The sequence below is a fragment of the Schistocerca gregaria genome, chromosome 6, assembly GCF_023897955.1.
Source record: "Schistocerca gregaria isolate iqSchGreg1 chromosome 6, iqSchGreg1.2, whole genome shotgun sequence".
NCBI lineage: Eukaryota > Metazoa > Arthropoda > Insecta > Orthoptera > Acrididae > Schistocerca > Schistocerca gregaria.
The window spans coordinates 401,930,247-401,955,185 of record NC_064925.1 but is presented as its reverse complement, the minus strand read 5'-3'; the positions used below and the strand labels follow the sequence as shown (position 1 = coordinate 401,955,185).

General features: G+C 40.2%; 1 protein-coding gene across 1 annotated transcript in view; it reads left to right on the top strand.

The window, feature by feature from the left end:
* Positions 1-24,939, top strand: part of LOC126278702 (transportin-3) — a 205,156-nt gene that overhangs the window by 156,573 nt on the left and 23,644 nt on the right. Inside the window, exon 14 of the mRNA XM_049978972.1 lies at positions 1,360-1,571. Coding sequence (XP_049834929.1) covers positions 1,360-1,571 — 212 coding nt within the window. The remainder of the gene's footprint in view (positions 1-1,359; positions 1,572-24,939) is intronic.

The following is a 24,939-nucleotide window of genomic DNA, read 5'->3' as shown; positions in this document are numbered from 1 at the left end:
CAAGTGGTTTGAGATCAATGAGGGACTTTTTTTCAACACCTCTTGTAGGATGGACCAGTCACCTGACTCGCCATTATTCTGTCTACCATGTAAAATTGCTCCTGAATCACCCTGTGTAATGGGAAAACATTAATACAAAAAAATCTCAAATGTGCGTATCCGATTTACTCGAAATTTTTAAATATTACTGTAAAAACAGTCTAGACAGATATGAACTATAAAATTTTTGTGTGTTGTGTTGTGTTGTGTTGTGTTGTGTTGTGTGTGTGTGTGTGTGTGTGTGTGTGTGTGTGTGTGTTTTTATGGCTTATTGGGATATGATTCGAATACTATTACAGAATCAGAATTTGCAATAATAGTAAACAAGACTCAAGATTGGTGTGGTGGCGGAGGAGGGGGCGGGGTGGTGACCAGGTACAGATAGCTGTTTTATAAAATATAATCATTTTAATTTTGTTTCGTTTGATTTGTGCCATTGTGTTGCAGAAGAAATTGGTACACTTACACATATTGAGTTCTGTCGCTTCTGTGTCTTCATTTAGCATAATCTTGATCATCATGATGTGTTAACTTTTACTGGTCTTGATGATACCAGTGTTCTCTCATTGTATTAGTGTAAGAGCCTAGAGATTGGCGTGTGACATAGACTTTACGTATACAGTATAATCCTTTGTTTTTTGGCATCATCCTGTATATCCTTGTAACAGAAGCGTTCAGAATATCAGAAATTGAGTCCACCTTGATGCAAAACACCTTGTTATTCGTTTATTTCTTTATTATCCCAAACTAGTTTCGGCGACAAATATCACCATCATCAATGGTGTTTTTAATTTAAAACATGCATAAAATGGCATGGTTGTACAAACACAGTAAAACATTATTACATTTTTACAATTCATTTTTTTGAAATGTAGTTTTCTATTGATACTTTCATACTACCTTATTTATTGTATGTTACAGTATGTCTTAAGCACAGAAAATATGTTGCAAAACAGTGCCAATAATTGCTTAAAACATGCTGTAACATACAATAAATAAGCTAGTATGAAAGCATGAGTAGAAAACTGTATTTCAAAAAACAAATACTAAAAATGTAATAATGTTTTACAGTGTTTGTACAACCATGCCATTTTCTGCATGATTTGGGATAATAAAGAAAGAAACGAATAACAAGGTGTTTTGCATCAAGGCAGACTTAATTTCTGATACTACTCTTTTTCTATGCAAACGTGGACCAAATGAAAGAGTACCAAGATAATATTATTGTTCATAATATAATGGAAAATCAGTGTTTGAATTGTAGCTTGTAATTACTATAAAACTTTTATTTATCACTGACAGATACGTAATTTATTTCAGATTGTGATGCTGTACCAGGTGTATCAACATAGTTGCTTTCTATATTTAGGAAGTATATTGGTAGACGAATATGCATCTGAGCCAGGATGTGTGCAGGGTTTGTTAGACATGCTTCAAGCTTTCATTGGTCCTACATTCACGATACTTCAGGAAGCCAATGGACTGAAGAACCATCCTGATACTGTGGATGATTTCTTCAGATTATGCGCAAGGTTTGTAAATATGCACTTGTAAACACAGGAGTAATGCAAAACTTTTTAATATAGTTAATACTGTTTTTGTTATGTAGGGGAGGAACTGGAAAAATTGTGTTTATTGTAAAATCTGATGATGTTTGTGCAGGTTTTACTCTTGTCTTTTTATCTTACTTATGGTAGGTTACTAAAACTCATTTTCTTACTGTAGAGAGGATTCATTTGCTATGAGAAGACTGTTAAATTAGATGGAGGTAGTGTTGGTCAATAACTTGTGTGTTAATTCAGTGCTTTTTTCGTTTATCATGGAAACAATTGTTTGTTGAGTGTCTATTCTATTTCTGTAAGTACCTTTGCCTTGTCAAGTTTGACCAAACATTTAACAAATCATAGCAAAATTGCATTTTCTCTTTTTCTGTTGCAGCCTAAAGAGCAAAAGAAATTCAGTGTTGAGGGTAAAATTTGTATAGAAAAATTAAGAAAAGTTGTTTTAAAATTAGTGTTGTAAGTCATTTGTGTTTTTCAGAAATGCAAGGTGAATGGTCATAGTGATTTAACTGTCACCTTGAAAAACTAAAGTTGCATGACTAACTTCTTTGTTTGTTTGCAAATACATGTTTGCAATCCCGGCACACATTGAAATGTCAGCACAGCAGTATGGTAACATGCTGCTGGAGAGGCCAGAACAAAATAGTGTAACCCATTGATAAAGTGGAGTATGGTGTTGTAATTCATTTTCAGTAGTAGTGGAAATAGTTAAACATAATTCCAAGAAAACATATAAAAAACCTTGGCTAACTAAAGGAATAAGAATATCTTGCAACCGTAAAAGAGAACTGTATCTAACAGCAAGAGGAAGTACTGACCCCGAAATTGTTCAATATTATAAAAGCTATTGTGCGGTACTAAGAAAAGTTATTAAGAAGTCCAGAAGCATGTGTATCATGTCTGAGATCAGTAACTCTGATAATAAAATTAAAGCAATTTGGAATATTATTGAAAGGGAAACAGGGCAACCAAGAGCACAGGAAGACTTTAGTGCAATAAAACTGAATGACAAGTGCACTAACAAACAATCAAAAATTGAAAATATTTTGAATAATCATTTTTTAAATGTTGTGGAGAAAATAGGATCTAGATCTTCACTAGAAGAGGCAAGGCTATTAATAGAAGAGGCCATACCTGCGCAGTTTGAAACAACTGTAATTCCACCAACCTCTCCCTCTGAAATCAGTAAAATAATAAACTCACTGAAAAGTAAAAGCTCTTACGGAATTGATGGCATTTCCAGCAAAGTACTTAAAGCTTGTTCCCCACAGATAAGTAGGATTCTCAGCCACGTATGTAATAGCTCTTTGGAGCAGGGTGTTTTCCCTGATAGACTGAAATATGCCATTGTAAAACCATTGCATAAAAAGGGGGATACGTCGGATGTCAACAACTACCGCCCAATCTCTCTTCTGACAGCTCTATCAAAAATTTTTGAGAAAGTAATGTATTCAAGAGTAGCCTCCCATATTTGTAAAAATAAAGTACTAACAAAATGTCAGTTTGGTTTTCAGAAAGGCTTTTCAACAGAAAATGCTATATATGCTTTCACTGATCAAATATTAAATGCTCTGAATAACCGGACATCACCCATTGGTATTTTTTGTGATCTCTCAAAGGCCTTTGATTGTGTAAATCATGGAATTCTTTTAGATAAGCTAAATCATTATGGTTTGAGTGGGGCAGTGCACAAATGGTTTAATTCATACTTAACTGGAAGAATGCAGAAAGTTGAAATAAGTGGTTCGTGTAATGTTAAAACAACAGCTGATTCCTCAAACTGGGGTGCTATCAAGCACGGGGTCCCACAGGGTTCGGTCTTAGGTCCTTTACTGTTCTTGATATACATTAATGACTTACCATTCCACATTGATGAAGATGCAAAGTTAGTTCTTTTTGCTGATGATACAAGTATAGTAATAACATCCAAAAACCAAGAACTAAGTGATGTAATTGTAAATGATGTTTTTCACAAAATTATTAAGTGGTTCTCAGCAAACGGACTCTCTTTAAATTTTGATAAAACACAGTATATACAGTTCCGTACAGTAAATGGCACAACTCCAGTAATAAATATAGACTTTGAACAGAAGTCTGTAGCTAAGGTAGAATTTTCAAAATTTTTAGGTGTGTCCATTGATGAGAGGTTAAACTGGAAGCAACACATTGATGGTCTGCTGAAACGTCTGAGTTCAGCTACGTATGCTATTAGGGTTATTGCAAATTTTGGTGATAAGAATCTCAGTAAATTAGCTTACTATGCCTACTTTCATTCACTGTTTTCGTATGGTATCATATTCTGGGGTAATTCATCGTTGAGTAGAAAAGTATTCATTGCTCAAAAACGTGCATCACAATAACTGCTGGAGCCCAACCACGGTCATCTTGCAGACATCTATTTAAGGATCTAGGGATCCTCACAGTAACCTCACAGTATATATATTCCCTTATGAAATTTGTTGATAATAATCCAACCCAATTCAAAAGTAATAGCAGTGTGCATACCTATAACACCAGGAGAAAGGATGATCTTCACTATGCAGGGTTAAATCTGACTTTGGCACAGAAAGGGATAAATTATGCTGCCACAAAAGTCTTTGGGCACCTACCAAACAGCATCAAAAGCCTGACAGATAGCCAACTAACATTTAAAAATAAATTAAAAGAATTTCTAGATGACAACTCCTTCTACTCATTGGCTGAATTTTTAGATATAAACTAAGTAAAAAAAAAAAAAAAAAAACTTAATCATTAGTGTCATGCAATATTTTGTGTAATGTAATATCTTGTACAGACATCTTTTATTAACCTGACACGTTCCACATCATTACGAAGTGTCGTATTCATGATCTATGGAACAAGTATTAATCTAATCTAATCTATTGCAGCTCTCGATCTAATCCAGATGATTTCTTTAGTCGTCTAGGTTGAACTGATACAGCTGCAATATTTCTGCTGCTGCCAAAAGTGAATCACCGTATTTCCTTGATTATAAGATGAAACTTTTTCCCAAAATTGACAGTCAAAAAAATACAGGGTTGTCTTGTATTCGCTGATTAAACTACAGCTTCTGAGGTCAACATTTTCACATTCTTTAATAGATTGAGATAGGGATTGTTTTACATTTAAAGATGAAGCTTTGACTATATCAAGGTCACATGCAGATTTATTTGGAAGAATTCAGAAGGGTGGTTTGAGCAAACAAAACACGCCCTCAAACAACTTCGTGATTTCCCAATACACTGAAGCACTTGATACAGTATCAACCTGAATAATCAGGTGCCATTTGGCGTGGACGGCACTACTGCAAGGAATACATGAGAAATTATGAACTAGGCTCCCTTATAAACTCTTGTGTTGTATTTAAACAGGTTTGTAAAAAAGTTCTAAACATTCATGGATACCATATACTAACATGTTGTGACTTGCCAATCATTCAAAGTGCCGCCGCGCAGTTACGCGCGTCCTCTACGTATGCGGCACTGTCTGACAGCCATGCCGCAGCTGCGCCACCTAAGCAGCCAGCCAGCGGTCACTAGACTTGGAGTCAGTGCTCATTCGAATGTTACAGCGTTCACGTCTTGTTTTGTCAACTTGCTCAGTGACTTATATGTGTTGTGTCGTTTTGAAATATTTGTGTTCAACTTGACATTATAACAATTGGCGATGAGGTAGTGGATTTTTCCTTTTCATCGTTGACCCACAGATTTCCATGGCTACTGTCGAGCAACTATTGCAAGGTCTCATTGAACAGCAAACGCTTCTAACATTGGTGATTCGCGATTTCGTCGCGGTGTCAAATGCGGGGGGTTTCTCGTCGTTGTCTATACCTCATTCTCCTCCTTACGATGAGACAGCGGAAGACTGGTCTGATTATGAAAAACATCTTCGACGGCGCTTCTTGGCATTTCATGTCATGTACGAACAAACGTGTAAGTCTCTGTTCCTTTCCTGGATTTTACCTCGAATGTATCGGTTGTTTTCGCAATTGGCTCCTTTGAAAGATCCTGCATCTTTTTCCTTTGCTGAAATGTGCTCGCTTCTGTCTGTCTATTTTCAAAACTAAATGCAAGTGGTAGCCTCTCGTGTTACCTTTTATCGTTGCCAGAAACAACCGCATCAATCCTATCGCGCTTGGGCTGCTGAACTTCATGGCCTCAGTCGAAAGTGTCAGTTTGTTACTGAAGTTCACAAAGAATACTATGCTGATTCCTTGGCACGGGATGCTATTATCTGGTCGGCGCCCGACAATGAATTTTGTCAACGGGCTCTTCAGTTGGCAAATCCGACTCTAGAGGAAGTCGTATCCATTGTGCAGTCTTTAGAAATTTCTTGCGCCACTGGGGCGCAAATAGAGGCATGGGGTGACATCAGTGAAATACAACCTCTGTGCGCTGTTGACGACACGTGCGGTGCGTCTCTGCCGGCCGACGTGGCCGCAGTACGCTCCCACGCGCAGCCTCGGCCTAACTGTAAACAAACCTCTAAGAAACTGCAGCAAAGCCCCCGGCAACTTCCTTCATGTCCGAGGTGTTTTACGAAACATTCACGCGAGGATTGTCTCCAACATTGGGCTGTGTGTCACAATTGCAAAAAGAAAGGTCATGTGTCTTCCATTTGCAAATCCGACCGCATACATGATGTTCATGAACATGACGCTGATTCTGCTCTGTGTTGTCTGTCAATTGCACTTCTTCCCTTTCAGGTAAGTTATTCCTCACTGTCCAAATCTTTGGTCAGGATTTTCGCATGCAGGTGGATACCAGTTCTGCTGCCACTATAATTAATTCTCAGGGGTATCTTCAGTTGGGTTCTCCACTCCCATCACCTGTCACTTGGAAATTACGGACGTACAATAAACAGAAGATTTCTCTCTTGGGACAATTTAATGCTGTGGTATCTTACAAATCCGTCGTTCGCACTGTTCCCATATTTGTGGTTGGCCAGAGTACTGCAGAGAATCTTTTTGGTTTTGATGCCTTTCGCGTTTTTGGGTTCTCCATAGACGACTATGTCAATATTGTCTCTGATGATGTTCCTTATGCTCAATTGGATTCCTTGTTGATGACATTTTCGTCCCTTTTTTTCTCCTGGGTTAGGCCGTGCAAACGACTTTGAAGCTCATATCACACTCAAACCCACTGCTCGGCCTAAGTTTTTTTCGGGCTCAGCCCATTCCTGTGGCCCTTCGTTATAGGGTAAAACGGGAGCTGGATCGTCTCACTACTTCAGGGGTCTTGCTTCCTGTCACTTCCAGTGAGTGGTCCTTTCTTGTCGTCGTCATTGCTAAGCCCAATGGTGACATTCGTATGTGGCGATTTTAAAGCCACTGTAAATGCGCAATGCCTCATCGACACTTGCCCTATGCCCCGTCCTGAAGAATTGTTCACTAAACTTGCGGGAGGCCAGTATTTTTCTAAAATTGACCTGTCGGTAGCTTATCATCAACTTCCTCTCAATGCGGCTTCCCGGCAATTTCTGGTTCTTAACACGCCTTTCGGCCTCCATCAATACCAACGATTGCTATTCGGCATTGCCAGCGCCCCTGCTCTCTTTCAGCGATTCTTGGAACAATTGTTGCACCCTGTCCATGGGTGTATAAATTACATGGACGGCATTGTTGTCACTGGCTCCACCACAGAAGAAAATCTTCAGAACCTCCGCACACCTTTTCCTGTCTTCCAGACTACTAGTTTTAAGTGTAATCTTCAGAAATCACAATTTTTTTCAGGCATCTATCACGTACTTGGAATTTCAACTCTCTCGGGATGGTATTCGTCTGCTTCAGCAAACTTGCTTCGATCGATGCCCTTCCTCGCCCTACATCTGTTAAGGAACTGCAGGCCTTCTTCTGGAAAATAGCATACTATCACAAGTTTTTACCATTTGCTGCTTCGGTGGCTTAGCCGTTGCGTCACCTGTTGCATAAAAACGTGCCTTTTCACTGGTCCACGTCATGTGATGCGGATTTCAAAAAATTGTAGACTATGCTGAAACAGGCCCCATGCGTGGCTACTTATCGACCTGGCCAACATCTTGTTCTTGCCACGGACACCTCTCAATACGGGGTCGGTGCAGTTCTTGCGCACCATTTTTCAGACAGCTCTGAACAACCCATTGCGTATGCCTCCAAAATGCTCACGGACACCCAAGAAACGTATTCTCAAATTGAAAAAGAAGCTTTGGCCATTATTTATGCTCTTCATAAGTTTGGTGTTTTTCTCTATGGATCCAAATTTCATCTTGTTACGGATCTCAAGCCACTTGTTTCCTTGTTTCATCCATCACATTGCCTCCAGCATTGGGCTCTTTACTTGTTTCGTTTCCGTTATGAGATTCATTTCTGGCCGACGGCTCAACATGCAAATGCTGATGCACTGTCTCGCCTTCCCATGGGTCCTGATCTGGCATTCGATAGGGACGAACTCTTGTGTTTCCATCTGGATATTGCCGAGCAGCGGGTTGTGGACGGATTCCCCATCAGAGGGGACCAGCTGGCAGCGGCTACGGGTTCTGATCCTATACTCTCCCGGGTTTTACGCTGTATTCAGAAGAGTTGGCCAGATCGTCTGTCCGCTAAGACTTCTGACCCGTTGGGAAACTACTACACTTTGCGCTATCGCCTCACAGCTAGGGATGGTGTTATACTCCTTTCCACCGACAATGATTCGCCGCGTGTTGTGGTACCTGTGTCTTTGCATGCTTTGGTCTTACACCTCCTTCACCAAGGGCACTGGGGTGTGTCTCGCACAAAATCTCTGGCGCGCCGTCGTGTACTGGCCTGGCATCGACTCTGAAATAGCACACATGGTCGCTGCCTGCGGCCCTTGTGTGTGTCAGGCTGCCACCCCGAAGTCATCTTTGTCACCATGACCTTCGCCTGGGACGCCCTGGGATCGCATTCATGCTGACTTCGCGGGTCCTTTCTTAGGTACTTATTGGCTCCTTGTAATTGACGCCTCCTCTAACTTTCCTTTTATTGTAAGCTCAGCAACCACAAGTGCTCTTGCCCACATTTTTTCTTTGGAAGGCCTTCCCTCTACTCTTGTTACTGATAATGGTCCGCAATTTGCCTCTTCCAAATTTGTGGATTTTGGTGCTCATCAGCGTTATGCATGTCACGTCACCTCCGTTCCATCCACAATCAAACAGTGAGGCTGAACGACTGGTCCGCACATTTAAGGCTCAGATGCAGAAACTCCAGACGTCTTCTGCTGCTGATAAGCCAGTTTCTGGCTTCTTACCGTTTCACCCCCATGGGTGACCACAGACCGGCTGAGCTCTTACATGGCTGACAACCCCGCACGCTAATTCATCTTCTGCGGCCTTCCACCTCGCGGTTGCCTTCGCTTCGTCGGTTCACTGCTGACGACCTTGTCTGGGTACGGGGACATGGCAGGCGGCCAAAATGGAGACTGGGCCGCATCTTACGACACCGTGGCCGACACCTGTATGAAATCCAGACGGACACGGGTGTTGCAGTGCGTCATTCGGACCAGCTTCGGCCTTGTGTGCCGGCAATGCCTGTTCCGAATGCCGCTACACCACCTTCAGCTCTACTGGACACTCGGGATCTTGGCGTCTCTCCTTATTCACAACGCAGCCCTCTCACCGTCATCTCCATGCCAGTACAAGAACGGACACCATCAGGAGACGTGCCCATGCAGGAACCAGATGACCATCATCTGTCGGAGCCAATCTACTTGCCTCCTTCTCCTACGGATGCCGACACATCGCCCCACAGTGGGCAGATTGGTGCACGGGGCCCTAGCAGATTCGACCCCTACTTCTCTTCTCATTTCGACTCATTCTCATTGGGGACACTTCCGTCCATACGGGAAGCCTCCTCCTCGAGACTTTACGGCCAGTCACACAACGCCTATGGGCGTTAGCGATCTACAGGCCACCTCCATCAAGACCAGTGAAAAAATTTCAAAGAGGGAAAAGTGTTGTGACTCGCCGATCATTCAAAGTGCCGCCGTGCAATTACGCGCGTCCTCTACATGCGGCGCTGTCTGCCAGCCATGCAGCAGCTGTGCCACCTAAGCGGCCAGCCAGCGGCCGCTAGACTTGAACTCAGTGCTCATTCGAATGTTACAGTGTTCACATGTCTTGCTTTGTCAACTTGCTCAGTGACTTATATGTGTTGTGTCGTTTTGAAATATGTGTGTTCAACTTGACGTTATAACAAAACATTTATGGTGCTTTTTAAGTAAAGGTAATATTGAAAGGTGAAAATTTTTTCCTTCGACAAATTTTTCTTGATTCTGAATGCAAGTCAGTATTTTATTTGTTTATGAGACACTCTAATGATTTACCAAGGAGGCTGCAAGTTAGTGATTCGGCTGCTGTTCACATATCAGAAAACCAGGTAAAAATGTTACCACATTTTAATCAGCTTTAGAACATGATGGTTTCATTCAGATGAAGCAAGGAAGAAAATTAATCCATAATTAAATGTCTAAAAAACAAAATAAATAATATTAAACGGACTGTAATTGTTATCGTGAGAGTAACTTACAGTGGCAATACCCACTGTGGAGATAGCAATGACAGATGTCGCTAGATCGGGGTGTATGAGCAAAAGTTTGAGATTTGACTGGACTGTGATTGTGAACTTTTATTTATATGTTATTTGGTGTTGTTATGTATTACCTGCACCTTCAAATATATTGTGGTCTGTTTTTCACATTTGCTCAAGCACAGCACTATGGAAAAGTTGGGGGGGGGGGGGGGTCAACAGTGATATCATCTTGGCTGTGTTGCACACACGGGCGTGTGCAACACAGTTGACTGCATTGCGTTGGCACTGCAGAAGCTGCAGTATCGGCACAATACAGTTAGATGGGACAACATAGTGGTACAGGTTTGTTTTTTTTTGTGTGTGTGTGTGTGTGTGTGTGTGTGTGTGTGTGTGGGCGCGCGCGCGTGTTCTCAAGTGAGGCAGCACAGTAATCAAGACACTTGACTTCAAGATGATGAGGGATGAAATCAGTATAATTGAGGCAAACATCAGGATTGTTTCTTACATAATGTTGTAGTCGATTTCCTCTTTACCTTATTGGTCATATCTCTGTCATTATTTGAATGCTGTCGTGTCAACATATTTGTGCAAGTGATAGAGTTGAGAAGTTCACTATTTATCACTAAATAAACCTCAGAATATCTGTAGGTACCTCTTACATTTGTGTTCAGGTGAACATGATGTTTGGATTCTATGTGTATAGTGATCAATTGAGAAATGTCGTTGTGGCTGAAATCAAGTGATCATGGAAGAGGCATAGACTTCTATTTAATTAGGACAGGGATTTAATGGGACAGGGAATTTCATTAATAATGAAACTTACTGATAGATTAGAAGTGTGTGCCGGATGAGGACTCCAGCCTTGGACTTTAGTCTTTTGTGAGCAAGTGCTTTATCAATTGAGCACACAAATGCAACTCAACAACACTCCAGCACTGCTTTACATCTACCAGTAACTCATCTCACCTTCCAAACTTGACACAAGTTGTCTTGCAATCTTGGGGAACAAACACTCATGGAAGAAAGGATATTGTTGAGACTTGGCTAGCCACAGCCTAGGTAATTTTTCTAAAATGACTTTCACTCTACACTAGAGAGTGCGCTGATTTGAAACTTCCTGGCAGATTAAAACTATGTGCTGGAATGGGACTTGAACCTGGGATCTTCCACAGGCAAGCAGCCTACCGACTGAGCTATCCACCCACTCAGCATTACTTCCACCAGTACCTCATCTCCTCTCTTCCAAGCTCCAGATGAGGTGGTGTTAGAAGTAAAGTTGTGAGGCATGGTCAAGAATTAAGGACCAGTTTTCACAAAACTGGCTTTATACATTTTTTAAAAAGTACTTTAGAAAAACACATACTCATCAGCTTTTCTACAAACCTATCCAGCCAGCTTATTCCAAACTTACAGAACAGTTTTGCAAAACTCACCTCATGCATATGTAGGTGTTTTTCATAACTCACTTTAAGCTACTAGTTTGCAAAATACGTTAGAGGTACTGCTGGGTTTTCTCATAATTTGTTTAATATGCAACAGATGTCAGAACAAGCTTTCTGACTGTGTTATGGTACTCATGGCATAATTGTTTGGCTTGATAGTAAATGGCAAGGCGTGTTACTGTGTGCACCAACTATGCTGACACTTGGCGCAGTGTCTGATGGGAGCTCCCAGTAGCCTCTGCACCAGGTATCTGTTTAATTTGCATGCGCAATATTGAACTGTGTTTGTTGATGATAGCTGCTATGTGAGTTGATTGCCTGTTTCCACCATATCATGAAGTTAAGTGTAGAAAACTATACTTTGTTAAATTGTGAATATGGAAGGTGGGAGTGGATATAATATTCCTGTGAGTGGTGGTTGTAAAAGAAGAGAAATATAGCAGTCAGACATCTTCAAACCAAATCATATCGTTATTCGAAGCAAATTGCAGCACCTGGTATTGACTGCTGGTATACTGAAAGGTGTGAGGCAAGCAACCATGGAGGGAAGGCTGTCAGGCAGGCAAACACTCTTATTTCTATAATCTATTATATTCTTGAAGAGATAAGAGCAAGCAAGATGCATTCCCGTAATTCATGGATAAATACTTTAGCACCAGCTAGACATTTTGTAGATCACACTCCAGCTAAGGCTTCTACACCAGTGTCTGTTACGTGTAAGATAAAATTTCAAGGTGGATCCCAAGTACCAGTTTGTGCTGCTACATAAAAAAAAGGGGAGGGGGCAAATATGTCGTGGAATCACTTAACCCAGACTGCTCAGCACTATCAAGAACATGGAACTAGACTACAAGAACGAAGAGGCGGCATAGTAGCACCCCATGCCAAGATAGGTAGGCCCCAACAAGTGAAAGAACATTTTGAAGTACGAGTGTAGACAGTGCCATTAATGCAGAGGGAAAAGGAGTAGGTCATATGTCCCCCCAACATTAAATGTAAATATAATCAGGAAATTTTTTGTGAAGTATCAAGACAAGAAGGCAATAAAAGCCATTGTGCATCAAAATTTAAGACAATGTGTGCTAGGAGTTTTAGTCTCAGCTTTGGTACCCCCCACAGTGACACCTGTTCAACATGTAAGGAGCCCAAACTGAAAATAAATGCTGCAGAGACTGAGGATAGTCAGAAAGTGTGTAAAACTAATCAGTGCTTGTGTAAATCACATGGAAAGAAGTTCCACAGCATCATGAACAAATATTCTGAAGACAATGCAAAAGTTTGCTTTGACGTGCAACAAAATGAACCTCTACATTGCAGATTTATTGGAAGAACAGGTATTGTTCTGTAACCTGATTGTGGTGGTACATTAACCAGAAAGGATACTAATGACATTTTTCAATATATTCAGTGTGAAACAGAATCTGTAAGAGGCATAAATGAAATCCCATCTGCACTAATACACTTTCTCCTACATTTTTCGGAAGAGAAGACTAGAGGTATTGGCAAGAGAGGCTTTTTTCAGACTCGAACACCACCCGGAACAAGAATTCTAAGATTCTCTTTATGCTAGCACATTTTATGGAATGAACTACAGTGTTCTCCAAACTTGCCCACTAATTTCCTATTCATGTACATATTTTCATTCCACGTGTTTTCAGTAGAGTTGAAGAGGAATATTAGAAGAAAGAAGAGATCATATCACCTAGTGAATGCAAGAATATTCTAGTGAAGTTTGGAAAGGTGCTGGTAAGGAGTGAAGACTGGTTTTCCTATGACTTTAAACGGATTGCTAAGGAAATAAGTCTGCCTTGCCTTTCTAAATGATGGATGTACAATCAAGAACTTACAGACAAACCAATCGTAAGATTCAGTGTGCTGTTAAAATGATATATTTCTCTGGACAGAAGTATATAGGGATAATTTGAAGCAGGACATTTCCTTCATCCAAAGCCATGGAATGTGCTGCGATTATTCCCAAGGTAAACCACATGAGTGCAGAAAAGAAGGCTGTAATGAAGCTGTGTGTTCCCTTACCATTCCCAAGGATACAGCAAGTTTCTTCAATGACATACTCTCTGCAAGTGGTGAGGAATACTAAGGTTATGAAAGCACACGGAGAAGTCATGAGGACGAAGGCCTGCTGAAATTGTGTTGAAGAGAAAAAGGAAATATCATTTTAAAACTTGAATGTAAAAATCAGGCATTTAATATTCAAGAGTCAATGATCTAGTTTGAGCATAAAGCAAGTTTTGAAAAAGAAAACTATTCTTTTCTCCCAGCTGTTGATACACTATCAAAAATGCTTTGTATATGCAAAGACTATCGTGAAACATATTCAGAACTGTACGGAATGCATTTATGGAAAAAAATCCATAAACTTGCTTGTTAATTAAATAAATTTAATTTTTTGCATAAAGCAAGTTTTGCAAATATGGTCCTGAGTTGTGCTTTGATAGCTCAGTTGGTAGACCATTTTTCCACGGAAGACATAGGTCCCAGGTTCTAGTCTGACATACAGTTTTAATCCTCCTGGAAGCTTCAGACCAGCACACACTCCGCCATAGAGTGAAAATTAATTCTGTAAACAATTCATTAATAATGTCAGATTGTACCACATCTCTTATGACTTCATTAAAGATGGGTTATTTCTTGTATTACTGAACTGAGCATTATTCCTTGCATTTCTGAACTGAGGAAACTAGTGTAGTGTTGAAAGTCTGAATTTGTATTTTATAACGAAAATTGATAATATGTAAATGGATAGATAAAAAGTCTATTCACAGAGCAGCGGCAGGGGAAAAAAACACACACACTATTTTCCTATTCATGCACGTAGTTACATACCACCAGTTTGTGTTTTTGGTAGGTAATTACTTATAACAACAAGAACCAGTCACACCTGTACAGTGTTCTTAACCTTCCATCTAAAGCACTCCCCCCCCAATTATCTTTGTTACCAAGGGTCTCACTTCAGTCCTAAACCTGCATTTAACCATGCTGCTTTGGAGAAGAACATACTTCCCTTTACACGTAATGTCAACTGGAAATACCACTTTGCAACTCAATCCCAAAACCTTTCCAACCAAACCTGACATTGAACCCTGCCTTGAATAGTTCCGACCATGATCCCAACTTGATCCACCACCTTAGCTTTAGAATCATCCCTTACAAGCCTTCCAAGAATTCTTTACATCCAGCATTGATTCACAATCTTTCCTCAGGACCCTGCAACAGGAACCTAACATGTCCTCCGCAGAACTCCAGGCTCTACATTCCTTAAAAGCTAATGACTCCATCATTATCCCCGCAGCAGACAAATGATCTACCGCTGCGGTACTTTACCGACAGGAGTTTGCAAGTGAAGGTCTACACCAGCTGTCAGACACCTCTACATAGAGCATCTGCTATTGAGATCCCATCCCTGCAATTCAAACTGACCTGCAGTGCCTCCTAAAAACCTCAGGGTCCTCACAAGGACTTAAGCCTCAATCCACAGAACTTCTTACCCCATTCAAAGCACGCATCCCCACCTTTTACCTTCTTCCTAAGGTCCACCAATCGAGTCATCCTGGCCGTCCTATAGTTGCTGGATTCAAAGCACCCACCGAATGTATATGTGCCTTAGTTGATCGACACCTGTAACTCATAGTACAAAGACTTACTTCCTACATCTAAGATACCAACCATTTCCTAGATTGTCTGAAATCCGTACCCATCTCACTCCCACCACACACCTTGCTTGTCACTACTGATGCCGTCTCTATACCAACATCCTCCACATACATTGTCTGCTGCCAAACATTTCCTTAGTCAACACCCACCTGATTCCAAGCCTATGGCATCTTTTTGGTTGGTTGGTTGGGTTGTTGTGGGGAGGAGACCAGACAGTGAGGTCATCAGTCTCATCGGATTAAGGGAAGGTTGGGGAAGGAAGTCTGCCATGCCCTTTCAAAGGAACCATCCTGGCATTTGCCTGGAGCGATTTAGGGAAATCACGGAAAACCTAAATCAGGATGGCCGGACGCGGGATTGAACTGTTATCCTCCCGAATGCTAACCACTGCGCCACCTTGCTCGGTTCACATCCTTCTTGCTCATCTTAATCAGCTTTATATTTACCAACAATTACTTCACCTTTGAGGGACAGACATACAGACAGATCAGGGGTACGGCCATGGGAACCAGGATGGCCCCTTCCTATGACAGCCTTTTCATGGGTTGCTTGGAGGGGGCTTTCCTGGGATCCATAAGCCTTCAGCCCTTGATTTGGTTTAGATACACTGATGACATCTTTGCCGCATGGACTAGTGGTGAGGCTGACCTGTTAAAATTCCTGTAATCTCTAAATACCTTCTCCTAACAGAATTTCACATTGTTCTATTCCGAATCCAATGCCACTTCCCTTGATGTTGATCACACTCATCCCCACTGAAGGCCAGCTACACACTTCCGTCCACATCAGACCTACTGACAAACAACAGATCTTATGTTTTGACAGTTCCCATCCTTCCATGTGAAACGTTCCCTCCCATACAGCCTTGGCATTTGAGGCAAATGTATTTGTTCAGATGCAGTCTCTTTATCACTCTCACTTTAGCAAGACTAGACGTGATTATCCCAAAAGCCTGGATTAAAAACAGATTTCCTAGGCCATCACATCCAATCCTTGTACTGCTGATCCCTCCAAGAAACAGCTTCAGAGGACTCCACTTGACACCCAATATTATCCTGGTTTGAATATGTTGATCATCTACTTTGACAAGATCATGACTTTCTAAAATCATGCCCTGAAATGAGATCCATTGTGTCTAAGATTTTACACACCACACCTAGAATAGCTTTTCATCACCCTCCTAATCAATATCTTTCTCCTACCCCTGTGGCCATCCCCACTGCACCCGCCTACCATCATATATTCCAGCCCTGCAACTGGCAAAGTGAGAGTCCCCTTTGAAGTGACATGTCATATACCAGCTGTTACATCAATTTGGTCTTCTACGTGAGCATGGCTACCACCCAGTTATCAGTCAGGATGAGTGGGCATAGGCAGAGGGTGTATATAGGCAACAAACTATATCCTGCTGCAGAGCATGCTGCACAACATGACAGTCATGACCACAGTGCCTGTTTCACCATATGTGCCCATCTGGATCCCTCCCCCCAGACACCATTTTCTCAGAACTCTGCTGGTGGGAACTAGCACTACAACATGTCCTCGCTTTTTGCCACCCATTTGGCCTTAAATTACGTTAATTTCTTCTGTCGCAGCATTTATTCACAGTAACTACTCCTTTCTTCACTCCATTTTAGTTTTCTATATCTTTCATTCTCTGACTTGTCTGTCCACCGTCCCCCCCTCCCACCTCTGTTACATACAAAGCAGTTAGCTTTTCAATCTTATTAATTCATGCATGATGTTTTAGTAGTAGTCTCTGTCTTGCATATTACCCTGTCTTCCATCATTAAACTCTGAGATTTTCAAATTTTGTCTGCTGCAGTCCCCAGCAGTCAGTCTGTCTGTCCTTCTCATACTGTCGAGTAAGTCTCACGTGACCACAGGTTTTGGGTGAATTTTCTGAACTACCCCTTTCCCTAAACCTCTCCAGTCCTTTCCCTCTTCCTTCCCCTTCAACTCTCCTGCCAGGAGGAGGAGCCACTAGCTCCAAAAGCTGGTAGAAGTTGTTTGTGTGTGTGTGTGTGTGTGTGTGTGTGTGTGTGTGTGTGTGTTCCACTGCTGCCGTGTGGTGAGTAGATTTTTTTATCTATCCATTTACACTGAATTTGTATTTTGTAGGATGGCAGCTCAAATTCCTTTCTGGCTATCCAGTTTTAGGTTTTCCACGATTTCTCTAAATTGCTTAAGGCAAATGTTTCCATGAAAGGGACACCACTATTGCCCCCACCCAATCTGAGCTTGTATACTGCTCACTCTGCCACTTTTCTGAATCCGCAACCTTGCCATTTTTCTCATTTGTCCACAACTAGCTATTAAGCTCCATCTCTTCTTTATCTCTCTCTACTTCTCTAGTAGCTTGCAGAGATGGAAGTCACACAATGAAAACTCTGGGCTGTATGTCTGAGGTTTCAAGATCTGTTTATTTTGTGCATAGTACTTCAATTTGTGTTGTTGTGGAAAGCTTCTGGTGATTACTTACCAGCTCAGTAATTTCTTGTAACTGCATGCAGATAATTGTTTTGTCATGTTTCTGGGCATTTGTAAGAATGTTTTTATCCTTTAACTGGTTCTTAAATACGTTGCTAAAAATCTCTTGTAATTTTAACATCTTTCGAATAGTAGAGTGGGCCAGTTTCTTTACATGTTTGCATTCTTGTTTTAAGAGAAGACCACTACTGCTAGAACACACAACAAAAGGTAGGATTTCATTGCTAAACGGCATCAGGAGTCACCATTTCTTACCAATCTGTAACAGTTATCTTTGACACTTACCACACACATCATTATGTGCAAAGAGCTCAGATTTTTTGCCTATTCCTACAAAAATTATGTTTGGTACCCTTTCTGAGATTATGTGGCTAGAACTTTTATTTGAGCATTGCTTACAACTTAGGAGACATTTCGCTAAAAGCCTTGTCTAACTTTGCTCTCAAATGACAGGTTTAATGTTTGTGTCCATTGCTTTGGGTAATGAGATCTTAAGAATGTAAGTTTCCTCATTGAGAAGCATCTTGTGAAGTTGCTCTAGAGGCAATACCTTGTGGGTGAAGTGCATGTTGTGGATTAGTTTCTTTGAGGAGTTTATGAGAAAGAAACCCTACCAATAGGAAAGAGATAAAGACTGAAACTTTGAATTTAGTTATGTTGCACACACAAATGACCGAGTTGGTAGTGCCTCACTCGGGAAAGGTCACTGTTTTAAGTTCTAGTCCACCACTAAGATTTAATTGTGCAGCAAGTTTCTATAATAATAATAATAATAATAATAATAATAATAATAACAATTCTTACTTATTTGTCCATGGTAACTTATACAAAGACTCGTCATGTTTTGTGCCTTTAGAACCATATCATCATACCATAAATGTAAATAATGTGTATAATGAGTAGCACATTATATATTGTTATGTAAATACCTGCTGACACTGATTTACTATATACAAAAATAGCACTATAAATAATGGGGTTCAGAAAATTTTGAGTAATTATAACCATCTTTTAATTAACAACTGTTCTGCTCCTAAAAATATTTCCATGGAGTTGCATTATACTATTCGGCAACTTGTTATAGAACTATCTCCCATCAGGAAGTAGGCTGTGATCTGTAGCTCCTTTATTTCTCAAAATAATTTAATTAGATAGATAAATTCAATATCTATTATATCTGTCCAATTAAATTATTTTGTCAAAATTGATTATTTTTGTTCTTTTATTTCTCATTAATCTTTGATAATCTCATTTGGCTCATGCTCTATGATGATGAATGTTTCTATTCATTGTGTTTATTTCTTAATTCTCTTTTACAAACATAATTATTTTAAGGACATACACAGGTTACATACAGTCAGTAAATTATACTTGATGAAATCAGTACAGGATTGATAGTTGCCATTATTAGAAATTATTCTGTGTACTGTCTTCTGAAACCTGAATATCCTATACAGGTAGACTGTGAGAACCTCACTGCAAATTTCAGTCCAGTATCTCAAATGTGGGCAGGCTAAAGTATATATATTTTAGGACAGGGTAAGTTGTTATATTTGTTTTAATGAGCCAGTAGCCAATTACAGAGGTACCTGACATTCTCTCTCTACAGAAGATTTTCGCCTAGTAAAATGCCTAGAAATTTATTTTTATCCGGTGTTTCAGCTGCAGAAGTGATTTGCTAATTGTGTCCACATGAGATTGATTATAGTTTAACAAGAATTGCATCACAACTGTCTTCTGTGTGTACACACCCTAGCTCAAGAAAGGATTTATTCCAAATCCTAGATCTCCTTTACTCCTAAGGTATTTATTCAGTATTAGATATTCTGTGATGTGACCAAAGCTCTCTTTATTGTTTCAAAATGCTGCTATCTGTTCAGTACAACCTCAGATAACAAATGATGTGTTGTCAGCGTAGTTCACAAACATCAAATTTTATGGCAGTGTTACGCCATTAATATATTGTACAAAGAACAAAAATGGCCCAAGAATACATCCCTGTGGGACTCCACAGGTGAGAGTCCTGTCTGTTGATTTTCCCGTCATTCTTATAGCATAGTTTAGCACATTGTCTTGCAGAAGTAAGAACTTCAGAAATTTAGTACCACACCTCTTATGCCATAAGTTCCTAATTTGGATTCAAGTACTGAATGGTTCACAGAATCAAAGATCTTAGACAAATCTAAAGGAGTCTCAATGATTTTTGAGCAAGTCATGGAGATAGAGAGTTCCATGCACTGTCCAGCTAGTGGCCACTATCAAGTTTCATTAGATTTTCTGAATTATTTAATAATGGAGTCTCAAAAAGCTGTTGCTGTGGTCAGAATTGTTTTTGTAAATTCCAGCCTTTTACAATAAGAGATTGTCCTTCACTAATCCCAGAAGGCCTTCTATCTTAGATGGTGGGTGGAAAACCATCTGAAATTTACAAAATGTTTCCAACAAAAGAAAGAAAAGCTAAAGATTTAGCCAGCATGTTCTCCTCTTTATCCACTTCTTGATCCTTGGTTTCAACTGATTGAGCCCTGTTAATCTACCAGATAGAATTCTCATTTTCTCTGAACACTGCCTTTAGGTGGGCAAGCCTTTTAGGCAGCTACCTAGATCTGAGACCGTGTAAGCTCTGTGAGCAAGTGTGTTAAGTACATGCATAGTTTGCATCGGGTATGACAAGTAGACACTTGTAATTACAAATTGGTATGAGTTTACTTACTATAAACTGATTGTCCCAGAGAGCCATTGTTTTTCTGGCTAACAAAGACATCCAAGAAAGGCAGACAACATCTTTCTCTATTTCCATAGTGAACTGGATATTGTTATGAATGGAGTTGAGGTGTAGTAGAAACTCCACTGATTTATCTTCTCCATGAGGCCACATTATGAAAGTTTTGTCCACGTATCTCCAAAATTCAGTTGATTTAAAGGCAGCTGATTCAGTTGCTCTCTCCTTGAAATCCTCTATAAAAAGGTTGTCTACCAATTTGGAGATTGTATTCAGCAGATTAACAGGGCTCTATCAGTTAAAACCAAGAGCCAGGAACTGCATAAAGGGAGAACTTGTTAGCAAAATCTTTAGCTTATCTTCCCTTTATTGGTAATATTTTGTTTAAGGTAGCAATGGAGTACGATAAAACAATTATTCTGATCACAGAAACATCATCTTGTGACTCCATTATTAAAGAATCTGTGGAAATACTACTGTTGGAAAATCAGATAAACTGTGATAGTACCTACCAGTTGGACAGAGTATGTAACAGTACCATCTCCATGATTTGCTCTAATCAATGATGACATAGTACATCCTTGACAGCATTGAGTGGCAACCCAGAGGACAGCTTGAGTTCCGCAGTTCCACCAGCGAGGGCACTGCTGCTAGGTACTGTGACCCACCTGCCAACTTGATTCTGACGCATATGCAGAATATTCACTGCACTCTATATATTGTGTAGTGGAGGACGTTTTCATCAGTCTTCCATGGCTCCCTGAGGATGACTGGCAGGTGGCAAGTTGAAATATTGTAGAATCTATTGAATGACTGCTGGCTGCATGCCAAAAATTAGTTTGAACATTCAATTCTCTGGGAAACTTTTGAAATTCACATTTATCTTCCTTCCATCATTTCTTCTCGCTCCCCTCCCCTCACCTCTCCCCACCCGACAACTTATTCCTCATTACATGCCACTGTTTTCCATTTAAGTTAGATTGAAAGTTCTATGCATACAGACTCTCACTGTTTTATCAGCAGTTTCTCCTCTTTCCCTGCAATACGTTCTGCACCCTATGTCACAACTATCCTCCTGTTTATGGGTGCAGCTGCAGGTATAAATGTGGGTGTGTTTTCTGACACCCATATGAATACTCAGTTTGCATAACAAATTTACTGGAACCACTCACCAAGATTGTCAACTACACTACCCAAATACCAATGAAGTGTACTGCATCTTATGTACCTGTAAAAATACATCACTTAGCATGATGAGAAATTCCGGAACTAATAGGTTTCTGAACCATGAAAGAAAATACAGAGAGATGTACAAGAAATTTTGACATGCTTCATCAGTGTTTTATGGTATACAGAGGGTTTTTTAGAAGTGATAGTCAATATTCAGGGGTATGACAGGATGATCATTTGAAACAAAACATGAAGTAAACATGTGCTCTAAAATACATACCTTAAGAGCTATGAGCAATTCTTGATCTTCGATGTGTGAAACAAATCTCTTCTAGTGCAGGATCTTCAGTTTCCATATATTGGGAAGTAGTAGTATGGACCAAAACAAGGGGAAAAAATCCGGTAAATATGTGTTCCAAAGTAGTGAAGATGAAAGAGTGCTCATAGCTCATAAGGTGTGCATTTTAGAGTAAATTTTTACTGAACTTTTTTCCTTGTTTTGGGACATACTACCACTTCCCAAAATATGGAAAGCAAAGAGCTAGCAGTAGAAGAGATTTGTTTCATAGTATCGAAGATCAGGAATTGCTCATAGCTCTTAAGGTATGCATTTTAGAGCCAATGTTTACTTGACTTTCGTGTTTCAAATGATCATTCCTGTCATGTCCCTGAATATTGATCGTCACTTCTGAAACATCCTGTATATTATCCGTACCAATAATTCATGAGTAAAGGGGACCACTCGCTACATAGCAGATGTGTTGAGTTGTCAACAGGCACATAAAATAGAATGAAAGCTTTGTTAGCTTTTGGATGAATCCTTCAATGAACTAAGAATAATACATATACTGTATACATGTGTAGGTTGGGTGTGTGGCAGAATATCACTTAATGAGGAGTAGGGAGGATTGGGGCTAGGATGTTGGTCATTTCTGGGCGTGATGATCAGATAGTGGAAGCCCTGGTAAAGGACTGTAGCATCTCAACTGTGCCCTTCATAAGGACTCCTACTGTCTACAGTCATGACTGAAAATGAGCGGCATTCTAAACCTCCTAAAGTAGTATTCTGCCGCCCACTCGCCCTACGGAACATCCTGATTCATCCCTTGCCATAAAAATCATATCCCTGTGCAAGACCTGTCCAATTCACCTACCCTGAATTTCCTACTACAGTCCACTCTCAGGCTTGTCTTAGCACATCGGAGGCAGGGCTACCTGTGAAAGCAGGCATGTCATATACCAGCTCTGTTGAAATTTCTAAACAGCATTTTATGTTGGCATGATTAGCAACCAGCTGTCCAACAGAATGAATGGGCACTGGCAAACTGTGGTCAAGAGCGGAGTTGATCTCCCAGGGATGGAACATGCTGTTGAGCACATTTGCAAGTTCCACGCTGCTGAGCACACACACAGTTCAGTGGCTGGTTCATTACTAGTGCCATCCGGACCTTCCCCAGCACCAGCTTTTCTGAGCTATGCAGATGAGAGTTATCCTTGCAACACATCCTTCTTTCTGTAATCTCCTGGCTTCATTTGTGACTAACCCACTGCACCCACATACTCTACCCGACAGTTTCTCCCTCATTTGTACTGTCACCACCTACTGTCTGTCTCTCCCACATCTCTATCCCACTCATCTCCTGCCTTCTTCTGAGGTGTTGACTACCCCTTTTCCCACTCTCTCTGTCTTTCTCCATCTACTGCTCTACACCCCCCCCCCTCCCCCAACATAACCCCTCTCCCAAGTGTACCCTCCATGGGTTCACATGCATGCATTTTTTGGCCATCCACTAAAGGATTTGTGTGAAAGCTACCAAAGCTTTAATTTTGTGTGCCTGTCGACAACTCAGGGCTTCTACTGTGAGTGAGTGGTATCCTTTACCCCTAAATTATTTTCATTCTGTCAAAACTTTTGTTACCTTATTTCTATTATCCCTAGAATTTATTTACATTTCGATTATTAGCACACTTGTTATTTAAAAGATCTATGGAAACTTTCAAGGATGTCAACAACTTGTAACAGAATGGAAGAAAAAGTAGGACTAAACACAAATAATATGTGGATATTACTCTTACATAAACCTCTGTTTCCTTGTAAACACAACGAAAGCTAATAGTCCTGCTTAAATGGCAGTAGAATCTCAGTATATATCTAATAACTGTTAACACAGCATGTCATTCATGTTACTGATACATTGGAAAATGTAAAGTACACACATCAACTAAAAGAAACCTGTGAGCAGCAGTACAGTCACTGATGACAACAAGCCTAAATAATTTATTGGAAATATGCCCTTACACAGACATAAGCTGCCCTTTATTGTTATTTATTTTTCTGTTAACACATATAATGTAAGTTGGAAATGAAATTACATAATCTGTTACATAAACAACTGAATCGACATATTTGGATATTAAGCACATTGCCAGTGACAAAAACATAATATCCACAATTAATATGCTGATTAAAACTATCATACATATAATGTTACTGGCAAACACCTTTGGGATGTGCTAAGAAAACAGGAAATAAGGCAAGTTAAATTGTATGAAAAAGTTGTACTCACATTAAGTAATACAAAGCACTATGCATTAGAGATAAATGTAGTGTAAAAGAGATGTTGTCTTCTGTAAGGCTGTTGCTGCTGATCATAGGTACTTGCCCAAAGGAATAGTTGAAGCCAGGAGTGGTGCATGCTGCTATAACTCTCCAAACTGCTACATTACCCCCATGGGTAACATTGGGTTTGGTACCCTTCCATTCCCCATTCATGAAGGACATTTTGGAGATTTAGGTTTGGAGCTGCAGATGGAGCTGCAGAGGTTGGGTTTGAAGATGTGGGTGTCAAAGAGTCTTCCAGAATGTTTGCGAATGTTCACAAATGTTTCATTATCCGGTTGTGGTAGGGATATATTCCAGCTCAGAATGGTGTAATTCTGTAGGTCAGTCTACTTTTGGAAGTCGAGTAGAGCAGATCAAGGAAAAGTGAAAGTTATAGCAAGTGAAATAAATGTAAAGTGAATTCTTTAAAGTATTGAACAGTGTTTTAAGTGGAGGGCGCTGATGACCTCGATGTTGAGCGCCCATAAGCCCCAACACACCACTTTAAGTGGAATTTTAATGGATTAAGAAATATTGAAGTTTAACGGTATGCCAAAACATAAACATAAAAAAGGTGGAGATCTTGCCAGTTGTGAATTTAAAAGAAGGAAACAGAAAGAACAGTAAGGAAAAGAAACAGATGAGAAGAGGGAAGTCCATTCATCTTGATAATAGAAGAGAGTGAAGATGTTGAAAGAAAACTTAACAAGTGAAGG